The sequence below is a fragment of the Ctenopharyngodon idella genome, chromosome 11 (genome assembly GCF_019924925.1).
Source record: "Ctenopharyngodon idella isolate HZGC_01 chromosome 11, HZGC01, whole genome shotgun sequence".
NCBI classification, from domain to species: domain Eukaryota; kingdom Metazoa; phylum Chordata; class Actinopteri; order Cypriniformes; family Xenocyprididae; genus Ctenopharyngodon; species Ctenopharyngodon idella.
This window is the reverse complement of record NC_067230.1, coordinates 9,776,641-9,797,772: the sequence shown is the minus strand read 5'-3', so window position 1 is coordinate 9,797,772 and position 21,132 is coordinate 9,776,641. Positions and strand designations below refer to the sequence as shown.

Below are 21,132 nucleotides of genomic sequence, written 5' to 3'. Positions count from 1 at the left end.
TGCGCTTCAGCATGCACTGACCTCGCTCTGTGATTTTAGGTGGCCTACCACTTCGTGGCTGAGTTGCTGTTGTTCCCAATTGCTTCCACTTTGTTATGATACCACTAACAGTTGACTGGAATATTTACTAGTGAGGAAATTTCACAAATAGACTTACTGCACAGGTGGCAACCTATCACGGTACCACGCTTGAATTCACTGAGCTCCTGAGAGTGACCCATTCTTTCACAAATGTTTGTAGAAGCGGTCTGCATGCCTAGGTGCTTGATTTTATACACCTGTGGCCATAGAAGTGATTGGAACACCTGAATTCAATGATTTGGAGGGGTGTCCCAATACTTTTGGCAATATAGTGTATTTGTGTATTGAACATTGTCATAATGTTACTCTGTGCATTTGCTCGACGGCTACTATGAGACATTTGTTGCACACTGCAGTAAGCTAAATCGATATTAGGCACGGTAAAACATGGTACTCACGGTAAATCAAGAAAAAGAGATTCAAACAATAAGACTCACTGTGTTGAGCTATATAGCAATGATTAGTTTTCTGTCTATGAATGTATCCAAACAGTTGCTCACCTGTCTAATAAAACACATAATATACTAATGCGTCTTTGGTGTTTCCATGGTTTCTACAAAATAAAACCGGAAATCGAGGGTAATGCGGCTATGATGTCATTGATAGGTGGCGCACGGACACGGTCTGTGTTCTGTTTAAAATTGCTTATTTCTCTGGATTTAAACATTCTTGGATACATTTTGGATAATGTAAGTACACAAGTCAACAAAATGTATAACTTGTTCTAGTGGTTTTTGGATATTTTAATCTAAAAATCGTACATATTGTGCCTTTAACTGGTTGCATATGTCAGATTTATTGCATGACTCGGGCAGAAAAAAGCTGTTGCTATCAAACATTGTTTACTTAATCAACTGAGTCAGTGTAATGGTGAAGGGATAGATCAAATAGGCCAATTGATGGAAGGTTTGCAAAGAAATTTCATGCTGCCTTGTAAAAGTACTTATTTTTAAAATACAAAAATACAGTAGTTTATTTTGATACATGGTGTGGCTGCTGTATTTTGTAGTTTATTTTGATACATTTAAAATTAAGGTATTTGGTATTTTATTTTACTAAATTTGTGAATATGGACCATCCAATGTCAAGACAACTTTATGCCAGTAATCACTGGGAAACGCTTAGCGTCAAACTTTGCACATTACGTCCATATTCTGAGTCCACCTGCTTGCCTGTAGCCTATATAGTATAGTATAGGTGCGAGTTCGGCGGTCTTTTATATCACTGTATTTAGTCTTTAAAGATAAGTTAAGCGTTCTATATGTCCCGACGGCAGGGGAATCCTGGAGTATGACGTGTGAGGGAAACCCCAGTACTGCAGCACAGCCGCGATATAAAGTTAAAGGGGACCTATTATGCAAAATTCACTTTTGCATGGTGTTTGGACATAAATGTGTGTTGGCAGTGTGTGTACACAACCACCCTATAATGATAAAAATCCAACCACTCCTTTTTTTTTAATCCCCATAAATCATAAGCAGTGTCTTGGAACAAGCCGTTTCCAGATCCCTGGCAATATGACGTCACATTAGCCACAGGCCCCACCCACGAATGTTGACAGATGCTGCCGTTTTAACATAGAACCACCCTGAGTGAGTTCACAGCGAGTTGTATAGTCCGCCATTGCTGCACTGACGAGAATGTCTCCCAAGCATTTTAGGTGTTTTGTAGCTAGATGGATTAATCCACATAGCTCTCTCCATTTACTCCCTAAATCTGAGCTGCTGAAGACAAGGTGGATTAATTTTGTTTTCGAAGAAAATGCTCCCTCAACTCTACCGAAATTTGTTTATGTCTCCACGAATCATTTCACACTGGACTTCTTTGTGAACGAATGTCAATACAAAGGGACAATACAAAACAGAGATTGTGCTAAAAATTTGTTACTCAACGATAGATCAGTAAACTGTTCGTGATCCAGCTTATAGCCTCCAGAGTGATACTGGATACGGCAGTAATGAAGGTGAGAGCACTTTATTTCAGTTCATCAGAGCTGATTTACGGATATAAAGTTTACCAGTTTATTAAGCACCACCCGAAAAGGCATAAGGTCTTTATATATTTGTTTACTGTTAGTTATACTGTTAACGTTATAATCTTGTTCACTGTAGAGAAAGCTGCTTACATGTAGGCTACGCAGGGAAAGTAACAGTAAAGACACTGAATTAAATGTAAACAACTTTTGTGTCTTTATCAGCTTTTCTGCATATATACTGGCCCTGACAATCATCACACATGCACTTACCGCTTGCTCCATTAATGTAAATCCGTTTTAATGAATGAATGACTCTTGCTACCCATCGCTCTGCTCTTCGTCAACATGCGCTTGCACCACCTGCTGGTGAGGTCGACTAACAGCAGATGGAGACTATGCTAGGTACTCTACTGCTTGTCCTGCAGTTCCTGGATGTGAAATGTTGAAATTTGAAACACTGAATTTGTGGGCACGAAATAAAATGGACAGAAAATTGCCTGCTGAATATTATAGGTTGTATTTTTAAACAGAATGAATATTTTGGAAGTGAAATCTGAAAGGTGAATATGGATTATTGAATTTTTAACATTGAAATGTGTGTAAAATGTTTTGAATTGAAATATTCACAGCTTAAATATACAACCTTGTTGAATTTCAGCCCACAAAAATGCAAGCCCTAAAAATACAGTGCATTAAAATACAAGCACAGTTAATGCAATGCATATTTTTTCAAGTAGTGCAATTCAACAAGCTTTTTATTTCAAAAACATATGACATTATTTTACTTCCATATTCTCTTGCATAAAGCCCAAAACGGACTCGTGAAAGTACTAACTTGTGACGCCCCAGGAAATCCCTTATATGGACAAAGGCATCCAGCGGTCACTGGATAAAAAAAGCCTAAATGTTTTGACTGATAAAAAAAAAGGTGAAGACAATAAACACACGATTGCAAGAATAACCATCTTCTTTGTGCATTTTCATAATAAAATATATGAATAACGCAGTGCTAATTGACTTTTTTTACAGTATAGAAACTATAAATTATATTTTCTGCCTTATTCTGACTGTCCCTGTTTTTATTGTGTGTTTTACAGTTATGTAATACTGGAAGGCTTTTTTTAAAAAATGTATTTACAGCTACAAATATTGTGAGAATACAAATAGGCCCAAAAACAATGTAAGGGCAAAGATTAACAACCCTTTTTTTATTTTTATTTACATTTTTAAAGTCAATAAAAAAAATTTAAAAAAAAAATTATAACAGCAGTGCAATTGACACAATCTAAAATAATAAACCAAAACAAACATTTATCACAGTAGTGCAATTTCGACAAAACAGCCTAAAAAAAATAAAATAAACCAAAACAAACATTTGCAGTGCAATTTTGACATAACAGCCTAAATAATAATAATAATAAAAAAAACACATAAATTACAAGGTAAACTTACTATATATATATATATATATATTACATTACATTTATACCTGAAATATTTTCCCAACAGAGGCATGCAGCAGAGGAAACAAGCAGTGAAGAAAAAACATGTTTAAAAAAGATTTTAGCCAAGATTTTAGAGATTTTTTTAGAGAACTATTATACATTTTAGAAGCAGCTGTCATTGTTGGAGACCTGTAAATTGCTCTATAATGCAAAAATTAACTAAATGAGTAAACAAAAAATAACATGTGCTGAAAGAGCAATTTTATGAAGTTGGAGGGTTGTCATTTCCTGGCTTTTTTTTCTCCTATAACCTCGTTCCTCCAGCACAGCCCTCCATTCACCATATGATTGAGTCTCAGACTCTTTGCAGTACCAGTTACCAAAGTACTGAAGATGTGATGGTGGCTTATTTTTTTTTATTTATTTATTTTTTTTAACACTTTTTTTTTTACAAAGAATGACATCTGTCTTCCTCACATATTTTCTTGTGACAGTTCCAGTGTGCTCCCTCTCCTGTTTTCTCTTTCTGTATTGCTGAGTGGAGTAAGGAACACTCTTGACTGGATATCTGTGTCTGAGCTGATGGTGGCATAGCTGAAGGTAATGGGAGGTTGAAGAACATCACCTGTGAGGTACCAGGCACTGTAGAGGATGGCGCGCATGCGTCTATCACTGTAGGAAGCTGCACAGATGGTAAAATGAAAGGGAGAGAGACGGGTAGTGTTGGTGCAATAGGACGTGCAATGACAGGAAGTCCTTGACGTGATGGTGGAGGCTGGGAGATGGCCTGAGGTTGCGACCTCCCCTTGAGTTTTGCCTCCCCAGCAGTGTTTGGTGGCAGGATAAAAAGGTGAGGCTCAGCCAAATTGCTTGAATAGAGAGTTTGTCCTTTCTGTATAGCCGCAGGAAGCTTCTGCAGGTCCTGCCATGTGGGTGTCTGGGGCTTGGATACCCTGCTTCAAAACCTCCTGTTCCTGTGACTTGCAACGCCTGCTGAACCTGGGAAAACATAAAACAACCAATATTAATAAACATTTAAGCAATAATACAAAAGATGGTGTGATCAACTACTATTTGATCACGACTATGATGCAGCAGCATGATACAGCTGAGATCACATAGCAATTGATCACACCCTCGTCTCATGTATTATTGCTTTTGTAAAATGGCTACTTCATTGAGATTACCATTGTATTATGGATTATGGATTCTTGCAGTCTGTTGAAGACCATGTCGTGAGCAATAAATCTTATCTTTCATTATGCAGAATTGTTTATTTGTTTCTAGACCTGTCAAAGCAGCCATAGTTACATTAAGTCAACTGCGTCAATTACTTGAACCCTCTGTGTAGCCCTCAGCTGCTTTAAGTTTAGGCTTAGCGGTAACAATGCTTATTTACTCACCATTGTGTGACTGTTGCAGCGTTCACTTCTGGGAGCTGGATGGTGGTCTCGCTCATCACCTTAGCATTGGTGAGGATGCACTCTCGGATGTGCTTGTAAGCATGTGCTACCATTGTGAAGCGGGACACCCTCACTCCATCACAGCGCACTGTGTTTTTGTAGAGAACACAGAGCCTTGTAAAGATGGCCTCCACCACTCGGTTTCAGTCAGGCCACTGTGCAGGACTATGAGCCCCAACGAAACACCTGCAAATTACAACAGAATACATATTTTTAATGTAGGATTGTTTTCAATGTGTGATCCTGTGGTAGATTTTCCCCTACGCACCTGACTTAAGTTAAACAGAGTGTCTCAGACAACTAGGTGTCCCAGACACCTATGAATTTATACTCTACTAAGCGTACTTCAATACCTGTTCGAGTCAGTCAACGTCTCTACCCTTTTTGAACACTATCACTTGGGACTTGGGAATGAGATCTTTAGTGCTCCACTAAACACTATCACTTGTGTATGGAAGTAAGATTTTTTAGTGTCTAGTCTACTGCGCAGCCTAAAAACCAAAAAGACTCCAGACTATGCCTTAGAATATGCTTTATTCACGGCCAGAGGACCTTATATCAATCACAGAGAATCCCACCAGCAAGAAGAACACAACAGTTTATATAGGATAGGAGCATGGCAAAGCATTCTACAATATGATTGGTTCTTCATATGTCAAACCCTTCTGTTACCAGGTAAAGCAAGATCTGCCCAAATCATGTGTTTATTAGTTTGTTGGTTACTCAATATCATGGGGCTATTATATTTAGATAGTTGTCTAGCTGTCCCTAAATTTCATTTCCACTTTTCTTATATTTGGACATGATTCAGACACACACTGACTTAGGCCCAAGGTGGACTTTTAGGTTTAAAAAGCATATAAATGTTATTCCTGCAAGGAAAAAGAATGTTAGTTATGATTAATTAAAAAAAATTCTATCACAATCCTTACTCTGTTATTCTGTATGTTTTGCTTTGTGTTGTCTAGATGTTAATTTTTAATATCTGTGCTTAGTCATGTTGTCTTGTTTGTTTTCTAGGTCGATGTTGAAATATCATATCAATAAATTTGGTCTCTACAATAATGACAATTGTGACATTTAAACAACTTTTAGACAATCAAGACCCTGTGTTTGCTAAATTTAAGATACCTTTTGGTGCTCTCCTGGTGTCACAATCTTCTTAGTGGCCCTGAATCATCCGTGTTTTAGGGTGGTTTGATGACATGGTGGGTAAATGGTTTTCTTCTTGTCATACTCCCCCAGTGCCTGCCATAGGGTGATGATCTTGACGCACTCTTCTCCAGTCAAAGCCAGACAGTGGTCTCTGAAGCTAACCAAAAATTCTCTCAAGTCCTGCACGGCTCCATACCCCTCAATATTATCAGGTCCAACAGAATCCTAAAATGAAAGATAATTTAGGAACTTTTGATAGCAGCAATGAATATAAATATTCACATGAAAGCACGTCCAACATAATCCAGATTTTGTTTACACACATGTACATGTACATTAAAAAAGAAACTGGGCCCTTATGTTCCACAATAATGACTGCACATTATTTCCGTTATTACACAGCTACTTACTAAAAGACAAATAATTTGACACAAAATATTGATCAAAAATGACTTTACTTATTAAGAATTATTGTGTTGCTTCTGCTAAATAAAATAGTCCGATGTACGGTTGGAACTGTGTCCATAGCAATGTAACTTACTTAGCAACAAAGTCAGCATTAAACGTAAAACACAACTAATAAGTTATGTTATAAGTAGGTTTGAACTTAACATTACTGCGGCAGTGAAGGCGAGTTTAGACAGAGCTGAGCTCCTGAGGGAGCAGAATTGACATCACTGCTGCAGCATTGGAGAGAATAGCCAGAGGAACTGAGCTTCTGCGGGAGCCGAGGCGACATCACTGCTGCGGCAGTGGAAAAATTTAGCCAGAGAAACTGAGCTCCTGCGGGAGCCGAGGCGACATCACTGCTGCAGCAGTGGAGAAAAAGGCCAGAAGAACTGAGCTCCTATTGTACTGTCGTTGTCTGATGTTGAATGATCATCAAACAGCAAAGTAGCTACAATCTGATTTAGATGATCATCCGTTCTTTTAACTGTTGCTGGTTTGAGTCACATGCACCTTCATTTAGTAAAGATCAAAAGAGACTGACGTTGTAAAAGACAAAGAGCTTTGCATAATAAAAATGTGCACCTTGAATTTATTCAATTGTGTTCAACAATCACTAAAGGATCACTAAAATTTACCATGAACACGCTGCTTGTATGATTTTATTTATTTATATTTATTTTTTTCGTTTTCTTTTCCATCCAGACCTGGAAATTACTCAAATCAAATTCCATACTTTTCCAAACTACGTAGGAACCGTCAACATAATAGTTTATTCATCAGTTATCTGTCAATTACGGAGCCCGGCACGTCACCTAGGAGAAAAAAAAAACAATCCGTGCCGACGGTTTTGCAATCCGTTCCCTCAGTTTATAAACCGTGCTCACGAATTCTTAAACTGTTCCCTCGCTTTAACAAATCGTGCCCACGGATTAATAAACCGTACCCACGAATTTCCAATCCGTGCGCTCAGATTTTGCAAACCGTACCTTCGGTTTTTAAATCCGTTCCCACAAATTCATAATCCGTGCGCACGCTTTCGCAAATCCGTTCCCACGGATTTGTAAAAACTGTACTCACGGATTCATTTTAGAAGAACAGCAAACTCCCCCAGGTGAAAAAATACTATAGTAAATATTAGTGTTTTTGAACCATACTATAGTACATTGTAGTATACTGTAGCCTATATATTATGGTATTTACATTGTTAATGAATGCTACAGCATACTGTAATATTAACTATAGTGAACTGATCAACTGTTATAAATAGTGTGATGAATGCTGGGGATTTCTCTTTTTGTTTGACTTTGGCCCCGCCTATTGGAATTTTTATGCAGCACGTTCTCTTTTCATTGACAGGATACGGATAATTGAACTCACCTAGAGGACATTTAAGGGACAACAGGTGAGAGAAGTGGGGGGGCAGAGTGAACTTGACTGGCTTTTTGCGCTCAGGGGAATGTGGGGACGCTTTGTGTTGTTCGAGATCATTAGGGTTTGTCCGGCAACGAAGATAGTCAGATAGATCGTATGTGTGTAGTTAGATAATGGTGGGGGGTGTTTAGGAGCGCTGGCCACATGTTCCAGAAGCGTTTTAAAGACACTTTATTACTCCAAGAGGATTGATCAACAGCTATTACAGACATTGTGATTTCTAAAGAAAATTGTGCTGCCACAAAGGACTAATTAATGACCAGTGACGTTGTGATTAATTGCCGCTCTTGCGGGACTGGAACGAAGTGAAAAAGAGCGCGTGCTGTCTGTGAAGACACTGACCATCCAGCACGGCTGATTCCTTTCCCTAGACCTCGGGGTGGGGTCTTGTTTCCTGGAAATGGGGAAGTGTTTTACATTTTAATTATTTTTCATGTGTTGTGTGTATGTGTGATTGTGTACGCTGTAGTTGTGAGTTTTACAGTTTTATGAACATGATTACTCTGTGTACGGGACGGGGGCGGCGCTGATCTTTTCACTTTCTAAATTGATTGCTGGATCACGATTTCTAGTGTGCTGTGTAGGGCTGGGAATAACCACTAGAGTGCAATGTAGTGCAGTGTTAAAGTTTCACTTGTGTAGCGCCATTTGTCCTAGTGAGAGTGTACCGAGTAAATGTTCGTTGAACTAATTTAAATGCTTCTTTATATAAGGGTTATATTTCTTTGTATACAATTGTCAATAAAGTAATACATTTCTATAAAGTCCTTGTGTTGTAATGTACCCTCTGTCCTTCATTAATTTGATTAAACCTCTTTAAGTTAAATCAGATATTTATTACAATACTGTAGTATACTTTAGTTCTTAATACAGTAAACTCTAGTGTATATTGTAGTATAATATACCCTTATAAAGTTGTAGAAAACTTAGTACAATATTGGGTAAAGTAATTTGTTTATATTACTATAGTTGTTATATTATCACAGCAACTATAGAATTACCACAATAAATTAATTCATGTACTTTACTATAGTATGGTTCAAAAACATAGTATTCACTATAAATTACTATAGTATTTTTTTTCACCTGGGCCAGGTACGTGTTAACGAATCTTATTGTTTTATTGTGTATTACTCATCAAATTATATTAACTGCAGTGATTCTCTATCAACGGGTAGCGGAATACAACGATTTAATAAGAATTATGTGCATCAAAATCTTGTGTTTATTTGTGATAATCTTAGCACTTTATTATTATTGCCTAATAAACCTGGCATTGTGTATTATGACTGACTTTTAATTTCTTTGTTCCTCTTTTCTTCTTCTAAATGCATGTAGCCTAAATGCAACAATAGGCTAATAATCAATAATAATAATAATAATAGTTATTATTTATTGTATTTATTTTTTAAATGTATTTATTTATCAATTATATATATTTATGACTATAAATGAGTGCACTTAAGACAGTATGTTTATCATAAAATAATTAATGAATGCTTTATTTAAAAAAAAAAAAAAAAAAAAAAAAAAAAAAAAAAAAATTGTACAGTTCTTCATTCTTAACATGAAGACTTGTTTTGGTGATTTTATTATACTAAGCTTTTTGCCCAAAATGGACTTTAAAAGATAAAAATAATGGAAATTCTCAAATGAATTCTTAATGGAAGTTCAGGAAATTCTCCATTTTGTAAAATAAAGTTTACTTATTTACAATAGCCTATGCATCCCGCACCTAAATAGGTGGCCTGGTTGAATCTGCCGGTAAAGATTGGAGGCGGGGCCACAAATCCGCGAGTACAGTTTTTACAAACCCGTGGGAATGGATTGCGAAAGCGTGCGCACGGATTGGAAATTCGTGGGTACGGTTTATTAATCCGTGGGCACGGTTTGTTAAACCGATGGAACAGTTTAAGAATTCGTGAGCACGGTTTATAAACTGAGGGAACGGATTGCAAAACCGTCGGCACGGATTGTTTTTTGTTTAGTATATAAATAGATATATACTATGACTTTAAGTTTCTAAGCGATTTTGTTGATAAATCGCGGGACAGCGATGACAATAAGTTCCGAGTTTCAATGATTCTGTATGCGACTATGCGTGCGATCTGAACGTGATATACGAGCATGTAACAGCTGTTTGCGCGTTTAAACAACAAGGAAGCAGCACGTTAATTTAGAACGGCAAATCACTTGTACAGAAACAGTTTAAAACGTGAATTCCCCCGATCAACATTGATCCAGATGGCATAACTGTGGAAATTCAATCAGGGACAGAAGGATTTTAACTGTGCTCTTGAGGGTAGAGCCGATGGGGTGGAGAGTGTGAGCTGGCTGGGACTGAATCTGCGCTGCGGCACGGCTCTGGCTTGCTGAATTGCCTGCTGTGGCGGCCTGACGCTGGAGGAAGGCCCGTTCCTTCGCGGGAAGAGGCGGCATTGCCCAAGACTCGAGCTTGTTGCTCGACTGCCTTGTTGTCCATTTCTCTATGGAATGATTGAATGGGCCGGACTAGGGAAATACATGGAAGGAGATTGCAGATGTTTCGTTCGCATTGACGAGGGTAGGCTTCGGCGTCTTGGCATGCAGGTAACTCCGCGTGGGATCGGCGGCGGTGTAATTGCTCCTAGTAAAGCCAGAGGATTGTGACAAAGATTCCTTGAGGACGAAAGATTCTTCATCGTACGCAGAGATTGATTTCGGACATATGTTGGGAATTTAGGGCGGGCCGGATGCTGTAAAACTGTCGAGGAATATGGGTGAGTCGATTTTGTCTATATATATATATATATATATATATATATATATATATATATATATATATATATATATATATATATATATATATATGCTTTCACTCATGCTGATTGGATATGTTGATTACTGATTACTAACAGCTGGCTAAAAATGACATGATTATTAGTCAGATTATTTGAACATTGCTCCTCCCGAATTTTGTTAATAAAACATCATATGTTGGAAGATCAGTTTCTGCGGATACTTGGTCCACTGGGACTACATGAAAAGGATAAATATTTAGTTTAAATTTGTATTTATGTCTTTCAAATGTACATTTAGATTTAGTTTGACAACAAATACCGAAAACTCTATGAATACTTTGGCAAAACTCACAGCTATGTGCTACAGGAGAGAGTGCTGGCTTTGATTGAGTGTGCAGTGAGCTGGAAACGGGAGATGTCGCTGGTGATGGAAGGGCCACAGACAGTGATGTGGAGCTGGAAACAGGAGATGTCACTGGTGATGGAGGGACCACAATCTGTGATGACGTGGGGCTGGAAACAGGAGATGTCACTGGTGATGGAGGGACCACAGACAGTAATGACATGGGGCTAGTTGCTGGAGGGGTTGGAGATGATGCTGCAGATGCTGCAGACACTGATGCTTGTGAAGAGGCAGCAGGTGTCCGTTCTGTGTCAAAGGTGGGGATAGTGATGTCCTGAAACTCCTCAAGTTCAGCATAACCTTCATCCTCCTCTATAACAACCTCAGTGGTCTCTAACTCTTCAATGGCCAACTTGTAGTCCTGCAGAATGTTACCAGTTTGCTGGTAAAGGTATTCCACTCCAATAAGCTCACCTTTAAAATATTAAAACATTGACAATTAGATAATATACCAGGATATTATATTATAACTCAGTGGTTAAATGGTATGTGTACACTTGAATGAAACTGTCACCAAAAACAACAAATAGTTATCTACCAGTGTACTTTCTTTGCCCAACATAAGGGATGATTTTCTTGCCCATAACCTTCTCTGCAAGAGTATTAACAGCATGACGCAGAAGATGATTGTAGGAATGTGGCTGCTGCTCATCAGTTGTTGCTGCCACAGCCCGGTCCTCATTCCACCTTGCAAGTCCATCCAAAAGATACGCCTGGAAGAAGGTGTCACTAGCCAGCGTACCTGTAAATTCAAAAAAAAAAAAAAAAAGACCACAAAAATTTCATATAAATACACAAATAGCTGTTCTTGCAATTTTCATTATTATTTCAATATATAATTAAATCAAATCTTATTTTAATAATTCAGTTAAGTCACTTTTTTTTTTTTTACCTGGGATGAATCTGTTAAGGTGCAGGTGAAATGACTCAAGCGAAGCGGAACCTCTGGCACAGCGGTAGGTTGGCATACGGTGCCCTCCCTTCACTACAGTGCCCGTCTGCATGTAGAGCTGCACACCTAGAGGATCCTGGATGCAGGCCACATGCTTCCGCTGGGACTTTAAGATCTCTCTCATCCAGGCTGAGTTTATTATTGGGACTCCCAGAGTGTCAAGACCAGCATCTCCATCAAAGACCTGAATATGGCTCTCAATCATCGCCAGGGTCTCCTTGGTTCCGTGGGTGGTTCTCCTGCAATGTAGGGCTAGCTCGCTACGGCTGATACAGCGCAGCACATCAGCCTCGGATGATGGTTTCCGGTCAGCTTCTAGCTCTGCACGCTTCGCCTTCTTCAGGGCTGTCAGGTCCCCCTGGTCCCACATGAAAATACAGTGGCTGAGGCAACTCATAAATGTGGCATACAACTGGTGAGAGTCGGTGGTGCAACCCACAGCAAACCTCCGCATAAAGTGCCATACATCTAATCGGATGGTCGCTCCCACTCTTCAAACATCCTCCTCAGAAGAGTGTTGCCACAGCAGTCTCGGTCGACATACAATACCTCAGGAGGAGCCACCCCAGCCACTCTGTAACGCTTGATGAGGCCTTCAATCATTGGTCTGAGACCATTGCCAACATTGGTTGCCCAGGTAGCTGTGCCATAGCTGCGTCCTGCTAGTTTTCTGGCCACTTTTTTAGTAGAATCCATTTTTAAGATCCGACCATATTGTCATGTGATAGAGGCCTTGATCTCATCCAGCCTTTGCAGGACATCCTGGGCATACACCTGCATCAGCCACCGGTTCTTAGGGATAGAAGGCATTGAAGGAGAAGGTTCAAATGTCACAGGCAGGATCAGGCTTGACGTGACAGCACTGGCAATCCCCATGCAATCTGTCAGATACTAGACTGTCTTTTGCAACCAGACCTCAGCATGACGCTCCTGCAGCTTGCGCTGGATCTGGCTGCTGCTGTTTCCCAGCCCTGGTTGACGCATCAAACTTACTACCTCGAGGTTACATACAAGTTTTGATGTAAGAATGCAAGGGAACTGCACCCTGTGGCCAATGTCGAGTTGGGAGGCCAGGCACATCTTCGACAGGCCAGGTACTCAGATGCCACAAAGTACATCTTACCCAAGGCAACCACCTGCCTGATCTTTTGATGCAAGCCAGCTGAGGTCAGAAGGTCTTTCAGAAGGTCTTTGATGTAGTGATTTTTACTCCATTCACTGGTGACGTAGTGATTTTTGATCATGTGTCACTTAAGGTGTGGTTATGAGTGTATCAGATGACCCCTCCATCTGATACACTCCAAAAGAGCTGTTCAATAATTCAGAATTAATATAAACTAAAGGGAGTCGGTCAGCTGATTTATCTGAAGGATTTGTGAGAGTCTGGCCAACTAGTAGAGTCTTTGATCATCAACACAAGGAAGACACAGTTATAATAAAATCAATGAAATTTATTAACAATAGACATGCAAGAGTAAATACCACAACGATTAATAATGAAATAATGAATATGCACTTCTAAAAGATAGTAAAATAATAATCAAAGGAGAATACTAAATTAAATTAAAGAAACAAATAAATGAAGTGAACACAGAATGGATAAATGCAATGCTGTTGAACTGAATGTAGAATGGAAGAGAATTGTATGGGAATGCTTCTTATGGAAGCCACCTAATGGCTCTGGTAAAATGGTGATAAATAATTGCTTATTTATCATTCAACAAATAATATCCCTATTATTTGTACCAAGCTGACCTCAAGTAACTGTTATCTAAACAGGTTAGAAAAACATATGCTGCATGTATAAACTAATGCCAGGGTCTCTAGAAAGAGGTTTGGTAAGTTTATATTTACGTTCCGCACAGTTGGGTGATCAATCCTGTAGCTGAGATGTCTTCCACTGATGATGCAGGCTGCGTGCAGTGGGAGGGCGCGGAGTTGCGATCCAGTAGTCGTGCCACGCTGGGCTGGAGGATGCTGAACTTTGGTTGCGCCAAGATGGTCCTTTAGGATGGACTGGGCAGCTGGGTCAGATGAATCTTCACAGGTTCCTTTGCAGGCTGGCTGCGTTGTTGAGGAGCCGTGTGGTACAGGCAATGTCTGCCGATGCAGAGGTCCTTTACGAACTGGGCTGCGCTGCTGTAGGAGCCGTAAGGGTCAGTTGAAGTCCCTCAATGCTGGGGCCCTTTTTGCAGCTAGAGTGCAGCTGGAAGCAATGTAAAAGGTTTTGCTCGCAAAAGCTTAACCTTAACTGTCTCTGAACCTTTACTGTTATCTGAAGCAGCCCCGGTGTTGCCCACCCTAGTGTGGAACTCATTTGCATAGCATAAAGTACAGTGATAAAATAGTGTCTTTAACATTTTACCCATGCATTATTTCTTTACCAAACCTATTTCAAATTATTAAAGGCATCGTAGGGAACAGAGACACCAAACACGATATGAAATGGTTAAGTCATCGTCCATGCATTTGTTTGTCTGTTAACAGGTCTGTCCCATGACCTGTTGTTTTAACAGTCAGTAACCATTAACATAAACTGTGCTTTGCATGAAGATGGAGTGGATGTGATGCAGTTTAAATCAAATTAAGGCCTCCAAACATATTTGGTCTTTATTTCACTCACTGCTGCTCCATCCAGGGGGTCCTGAAGGAATTTTTATGGCAGTCCTTGCCTAAACCTTAGGAATGAGTTTGGTGGTTAGAGCCAATGTGTCGTCCAATGAGGAGTCCTCTCCTTGGTTTTGGTGGGTGCCGAAGGTTCCCCTTCCTGCTCTGGAAGAGGTGTCTGGCAGTTGTCCTAACATCTTATCTGATGTTGCTGAACATTTGTTTATGTTCATTCACCAAAAATCCAATCACAGTGTGGCACATCTTATTACACACCAGCAGTTAGAGAGGGGCCCTGTCGTAATCTGGTCCCTGGAATGCCATCTTAACTGTTGTTCACAACAAGGGAGAAACGGAAGGCTCACTGGAGGGGGACGTTTATGACCCGCAAGGAACCACTCATCCAGTCTGCCTGGAGCAGATTCCTTCTTTTCTGCTGTCCAATCTATCTTAAGTTTGGCCTTGGCCTGGGTCATAACATCCATCAACTCCTCATTCGTGGGGGTGAGGGAGGAGACGGGCTCACTCAAAACATCTAGCTCAACTCCCGTCTCTTTTATCTCCTCAGAACTAGACCCGGCCAACAACATGCCAGAAGAAGCCGCAGAGGGGGGTTCCGGATCTGGCATGAGAGCAGCAAAGCTAGTGAGCTTGAGAAAGGGACAAATGTGTCTCAAGCTTCTCAGCCAGCTCCATCTGCGATCCCACGATTGAAGCCGCCATGCCACCTCAGCAGCAGCGGGACCCGACCCACCGGGGTACAGACGCCTGGCTCCCATCACCGTTAAAAAGAGTCAGGCAAGAATGGATCTTTTGCATTGTGCAGAAATCACAGTAAGCATAGCCAGCCCCCTCGAAAGCTGACCAAGTGTTCTCCGCTCCTAAACAGATAACCTAAATCTGCTAGCCATGGATTCTTATTCATTTCAAACACAGAAACGCAGGGAAATTCACATGCACAGACAGACAAATGGCTTCCTGAAGACATAGAAGCTGAAGTTTGACATAAAGACTGTGACATGAACCGCACCTGCATTAAATCTACAATATCAGGTAGACAAAAGTTATTTTCTTATGTAACACAAGCAATCAAACCAACATTAGGCATTTTGAGTTAATGCATTTAAGAAAAATGGACAGACAGCCCAACAAGGTAATAATTAACAGAAAAAAAAAAAGTGAAAAGTTTGCTTACATTATGTGAACAAATTGCCCATACAGGCTATTTTGAAAAAATGTGCTTAAATAGGCTATACAGGCTATATAGATGCCTAGAGCTCTCCATAAATTAAAAGAACATAGCCAAATATGAGCCTTTACTGTCATATAATATTGGAGATATTTTAGCGGATTCACTCTGCATTTAAAAATGGAAGTCTATCCTGAAACTCTGCAGTGTATACGTGGCTGTTGGTCCTCTTAGCAGCATGGAAAATAAAACTTTTATTCAAATTGTGAATAGATTAGAAAGCGAGCAAAGAGCTGAAGCTGTCAATTACTTCAGTTGCACCGCGATTGGCTACAGTGCGCAATGCTGCAAATCGCGTTGTAAATAGAAACCTTTGACGGTCTTCAGACTACAGAGAGTGAACACAAATATGCACTGGACCATTTGAAAGCAGATGCCTATCAGTAGGTACTGAAACTGAGTCGAAATAGTCTTGGCTATTAGACCCGCTGTTATTGGAGAAATTTATTGATCACTTGAAGAATTAACAGTAGAAGTAGTCTATGTTTTAATATTGAGAAAAACCAGGTCTGCTGCTAGAAAAGCATGCGGGACTCTGCCTTCCAGACTTTTTGGTACCACCATTGAGATGGTGGTTCAAAGGTTCAGGGAGACAAAGGTTAAGTCAGCTGCGTTCAAGAAGTACATTCCCTGACGTGGTCAAGGTCCTTCACATCCCTCTTCTGACCCTGTAGTTGGCATTAGCTGGAGACAGGATCAGAAGGCGAGTGTGGCTGCCCGTGCACCACCTCCCAAGAGTCAAGGTTCAATGTGGCGACCTCACAAGAAGACTAAGAAGGAACTTAGGGAGGTTATTTGGGCCAAGACGCAACATAAGCCAAACCCCTAAGATCTAAGAACCCCTAAGATCTAAAACTAAGACTAAGATTAAGATCTAAGACTAAGATAAGAAAGTTTTCTAAACGGTCATGAAGAGTAATGGGATGACAGAGAATAAAAAGTGGACATTCTGTCGCAGTCAGCAGACCACTCTCTGTCCTCCTTGCTAGAACTGTAGGAAAGGGCAACCATCAACCAATGAGGGCCATATAGTAGGGAATAGTTTGGAGAGCACTACGGTGCCCCGCTCTCTCAGTAGCTCCTTCGGTGTACGTTGTACACTGGAGGTAGTAGCCTGATGGGATTATGTTGGCTCATTCTCTAGGTGACCTGACTATCAGGTAATGTGCTTCCCTAGAGGTTCGGTGGTGGAAGTCTTTCGGTAATAGGTCCTCCACTTTGAAGAAGTGGCTGTTATCGCCACAGGCATCCTTCTTTCTCTGTGGCCCCTCTAGTTGTGGAGGTAGGGTGTCGACAGGCTAGTGTCAGAGATAGAGAGCAAGAGGGTGTGGAAGTTGCCATAGACGCTCCACTCTCGATGCTCTGTGGCCAGACTTCCCAAAAGCAATGTTGCTATTTCTTTATCAGGAGGTTAAGGAGGGGGTGTTTATTTCTATGCTCCCTTTGGTTAGGTTGTCCCTTAGAGCTGATGGCCGAGGGTTCGGACGGTCGGGATAGCAATACTTTAATCTGCCTTCTTCCTATTGGGAGTTGCTGGTGAATGCAGTGACGCTGCGGTCTCACTAGCTAGCTCTGCCCCCAAATCAGTTATGACCGGATAAGAAATGAATTTCAGATTAAGTAAACTGGCGCTCCAATTTCTTGCTTTAATTTTTTGTGCCCCCACAGCTTGTCTGGCCTTCCCTCTGGTCTAGTGCCCTGGGCACATGCCCGGTAGGCCCGTGTTAATCGGTCCCTGACGGCGAACCTGTGACGTCACCTGACTGCAGTAGCTGGCATGTGTTCACACGTGCTTCAGACACCGGTTCACGCGGAGCCTTCCCATAGTGCCAACACCATGACACAGCGTCTCATTCCCTTTCTCAGGGAACCGGGTTACATATGTAACTTAGACGATTTGAAAAAAAATGAGAGTGAGTAAAATGATTATTAAGGTTTACTTATCCTTTAAATATGATGAACAGTTTTTCAGTTGACTACTGATAGGATGTGACTTATACATGATTTTAAATCTTTTATTATTCATAAGAATTAAAAAACAAACAGGTAGCATTATAAAAAATAGTCCCTGAATAGTCACTATACTGTGGGATTTTTATTTTCGTAAAAACACCCTAATGAAAAGAATAAAAGCAAAATTTTGCCATTTGTATTTGTTGACTGTAAATTCACACAGATCAGTCACAATGTGGAATATTAGATATACTATATATATATATAAAGTATTAGAATACTAGATATAAAATACACAGACAATGTTGTTTACCTACTAATGTATAATTTTAATGACACCAACAATAAAATAATAATGACAATAATAATAAGAAAAATTAAATAATGATCTTCATATTTTCCTGTAAATGCATGCAATAGTACATCTTTTGTTTCACATTACATGTGTAGAGGTAATTTGCTAAAACAGTTTTGTTTTAGAAACAGTTTTTACATCCAACAAAAATTTGTGAGACACTTTTCTATGATAAATTAGTTGCTTGACTATTGATTAAATTGGCTCAAATGTAAATTAAAGCATGTCACCATGATCAAAATTGACAATTCTTGTTTTTTAAATGATATATTGCAGTATTTATTACAAATGATTTATGTTTGCAGTCATTATCTTTTTTTTTTTTTTTTTTTTTTTTTTAATTCATGTGCTCGCTTAATCTTTAATCACAATAATTTCCCCTCCCTCTTGCAACAACATCTTTCTTTGAGGATATGTTTACTAAAGTGAAAGTGGGACAATCTGTCACTCACATGAGACAGCAATAGCCATTTTTCCACCCTGCATTTTTTTTTTAACAAGAAGCCATTTCACTTTGATTTACGTCACAATGGGGAAGAAACGACTATTTCAACTTCTGTTTCATGCCGGCGATTGCTGAAGACAATTAAAAAAGATTTCACAGTAACAATCACAGCTATTCAAAAATGCTCAACATGTATCCATAAGTAGGCTGTGACCAATCCTGCAGTAAGCTAAAAGAGATTTTAAAACTTGTGCTGAGTTGTCTTTCCATCCATGTTTTTACATTAAATCAGTAAGCAATGCCACATTAGGAGACTTGCACTACCTAATGTAATCAAAAGGATCATCTGTGATGGTTGTGCTGCCCCAGAATTATTTAAAATGGCAGAGGTGCACCAAGTGATACTTGTCATTCCTCCAGTACAGCTATAAAACGAGTTACGGGAATCCATTCTGTGATAAAGTCCATCTGATCTATTTGCACAGAACTGACTTCCCAATGCTGGAAGAGAGCTGAGAGTCTTCACACATGTTGGCGGTGAAGATCCCTTCCCAACTGTTGCAAAAGTGTTGTTGGAAGTGCTGGTGCTTGTAGCCATGGAAGCAAACAATTCATCTTTTGCTCCTGTTGCAAATAAATAAACATATTTCAGATCCTTATCATAAATAACCATTCAAAAAAGGCAAAGCAATGTATTTAATCAAATCTCACCAAGTATTAACAATTTCTTTAGATTGTTGACTAAAGGATAATTGCCTTGTCCACAGAAAGATCCAGAAAAGTCATCCAAGTCTAGAGCCCATACAAACGCACCTCCAAAGCTATGTTCCTGTAAGTATTTTATCTTAACAATATAAGGCAGAGCTGTTATTTGTCATGTAAAATAATCTTTAAGTTTAGACGTAGTATTATGTGACTTAATCGAGTTTACCTTAATCTCAAAGCTCCTCAGATTGTCAAAGCCCACCCAGTCACTGCCTTTAATAGAAAAAGGAACGTTCTGGTCTTCTATCCACTGTACTATGCCACCACGTATGAAAAGACATATCTTGAAAAAAAGAAAATATTCCTTAACTATCACTGACAAGCATTTGCAAGCCATTTTAAAAATGTCAAACAAAAGTTTCTGTCCAGAAAAGATGTTTATGCCATTTACTTCAAAGTAAGACCACAAGCCCATCTCTTGTGTATAAGGTCCAGGAGAAGCAAAGTTATTGGCTGGGGCACCAACTCCATTCTGAGAGGAGGTGAGGATGAAGGAACGTCCATATGTGGCAAAACCCATCAACAACTTCTCGGCAGGAGCTCCCTGGAATCTCCAGTATTGTAGGGCAAAATCCTGCATGAAAGATGAAAACATGCAAACAGTACTAAGTTAAAGTTACTTACTTGTCTTGAAGCCCATGCTTAAATGATAGTGCTTAATGTCAATCACTATGCTTACGGTGTTTGAGTTGATATTTTCCTCATCATGGACGGCACTGTACAAAGGACTGTGATGTCTCGCAATGCCGTCTTTAAACGTATGAAAATCAAATGTCTTGACACTAATAAAGTCCAAATACCTAGAAAAAATGTTTCCACATTTTAAACTTTTAAACTGCCATTTTTTAAAACTATCATAAGACAGGATTGACATGTGATGACATGTTGCTCTTACTTTGAGATCTCTGGAATATTGTAGCTCCTTTCAATAACTTCTTTCTGTGCTGAAACAGTTGCTGTTAGAATCAGTCTTGCATCTTTGTTTGACATGCCTTCAGCTAGAAATGCTTCCAGAAGTTCCTAAAGTTTCACAAAAGGTGTTTTTTTTTTTTTTAAAACAAGGGTTTATTTAGTCCTTTAGCATTTTTTTTTTTTTTCTTGTTTTAAGCATAAACCTCAATAAATTTGGTAATATTTGTGCTTATATAACACAAATGCTGTTACTTTAAACTTTCTATTATCCTATAGGCCTAATTCTGAAAAAAGTATTATGGTTTCCACAATAATATTAAGCACAACTGTTGTGATAATAATATGAAATATTTCTTGAGCACCAAATCAGAATATTAGAATGATTTCTGAAGAATCATGTGACACTGAAGACTGAAAATTCTGCTTTGCCAAAAATATTACAGACCCCAAATGTTTGTATGGTATATATTTATCTGACATGTACCACTAAAATTTTACAAAGATGAGGTGTCTTTCTGACCTGATCCATTGGAAAACTCTTGGAACCCTATTTGAAAACATTTTAGTTTTAACCTTGCACAGTAGAGTGAATTTCAGCTTATCTTCTGGACGTGTCTCTGGAGTTCCCTTGTGTTCCCAGTCCAAATCCAGCCCGTCAAAGTTATACTTCCTCAGAAATTCTATAGAAGACTTAATGAATGTCTGACGGTT

The 21,132-nt window shown here is 39.4% G+C and overlaps 1 protein-coding gene across 1 annotated transcript; it reads right to left on the bottom strand.

Annotated features, from left to right (window-relative positions):
* Positions 1-5,830: 5,830 nt before the first annotated feature.
* On the bottom strand, positions 5,831-21,132 carry LOC127523038 (acidic mammalian chitinase-like). The gene is made up of 7 exons (XM_051913488.1): positions 20,405-21,132; positions 20,189-20,309; positions 19,901-20,083; positions 19,676-19,792; positions 19,456-19,588; positions 11,314-11,597; positions 5,831-5,836 (listed from the first exon to the last, which is right to left on the bottom strand). Exons 1-7 carry the CDS (start codon positions 20,497-20,499, stop codon positions 5,831-5,833), a joined length of 939 nt encoding a protein of 312 aa, XP_051769448.1. The 5' UTR covers positions 20,500-21,132.

Coding starts and splice junctions, on each gene's coding strand:
- LOC127523038 (XM_051913488.1), bottom strand. CDS start 20,499: ATGTCAAACAAAGATGCAAGACTGATTCTAACAGCAACTGTTTCAGCA. Junction 20,084..20,188: donor AAAATATCAACTCAAACACC/GTAAGCATAGTG, acceptor TCTTTCATGCAG/GATTTTGCCCTACAATACTG. Junction 19,793..19,900: donor GCTTGTGGTCTTACTTTGAA/GTAAATGGCATA, acceptor CTTTTTTTCAAG/ATATGTCTTTTCATACGTGG.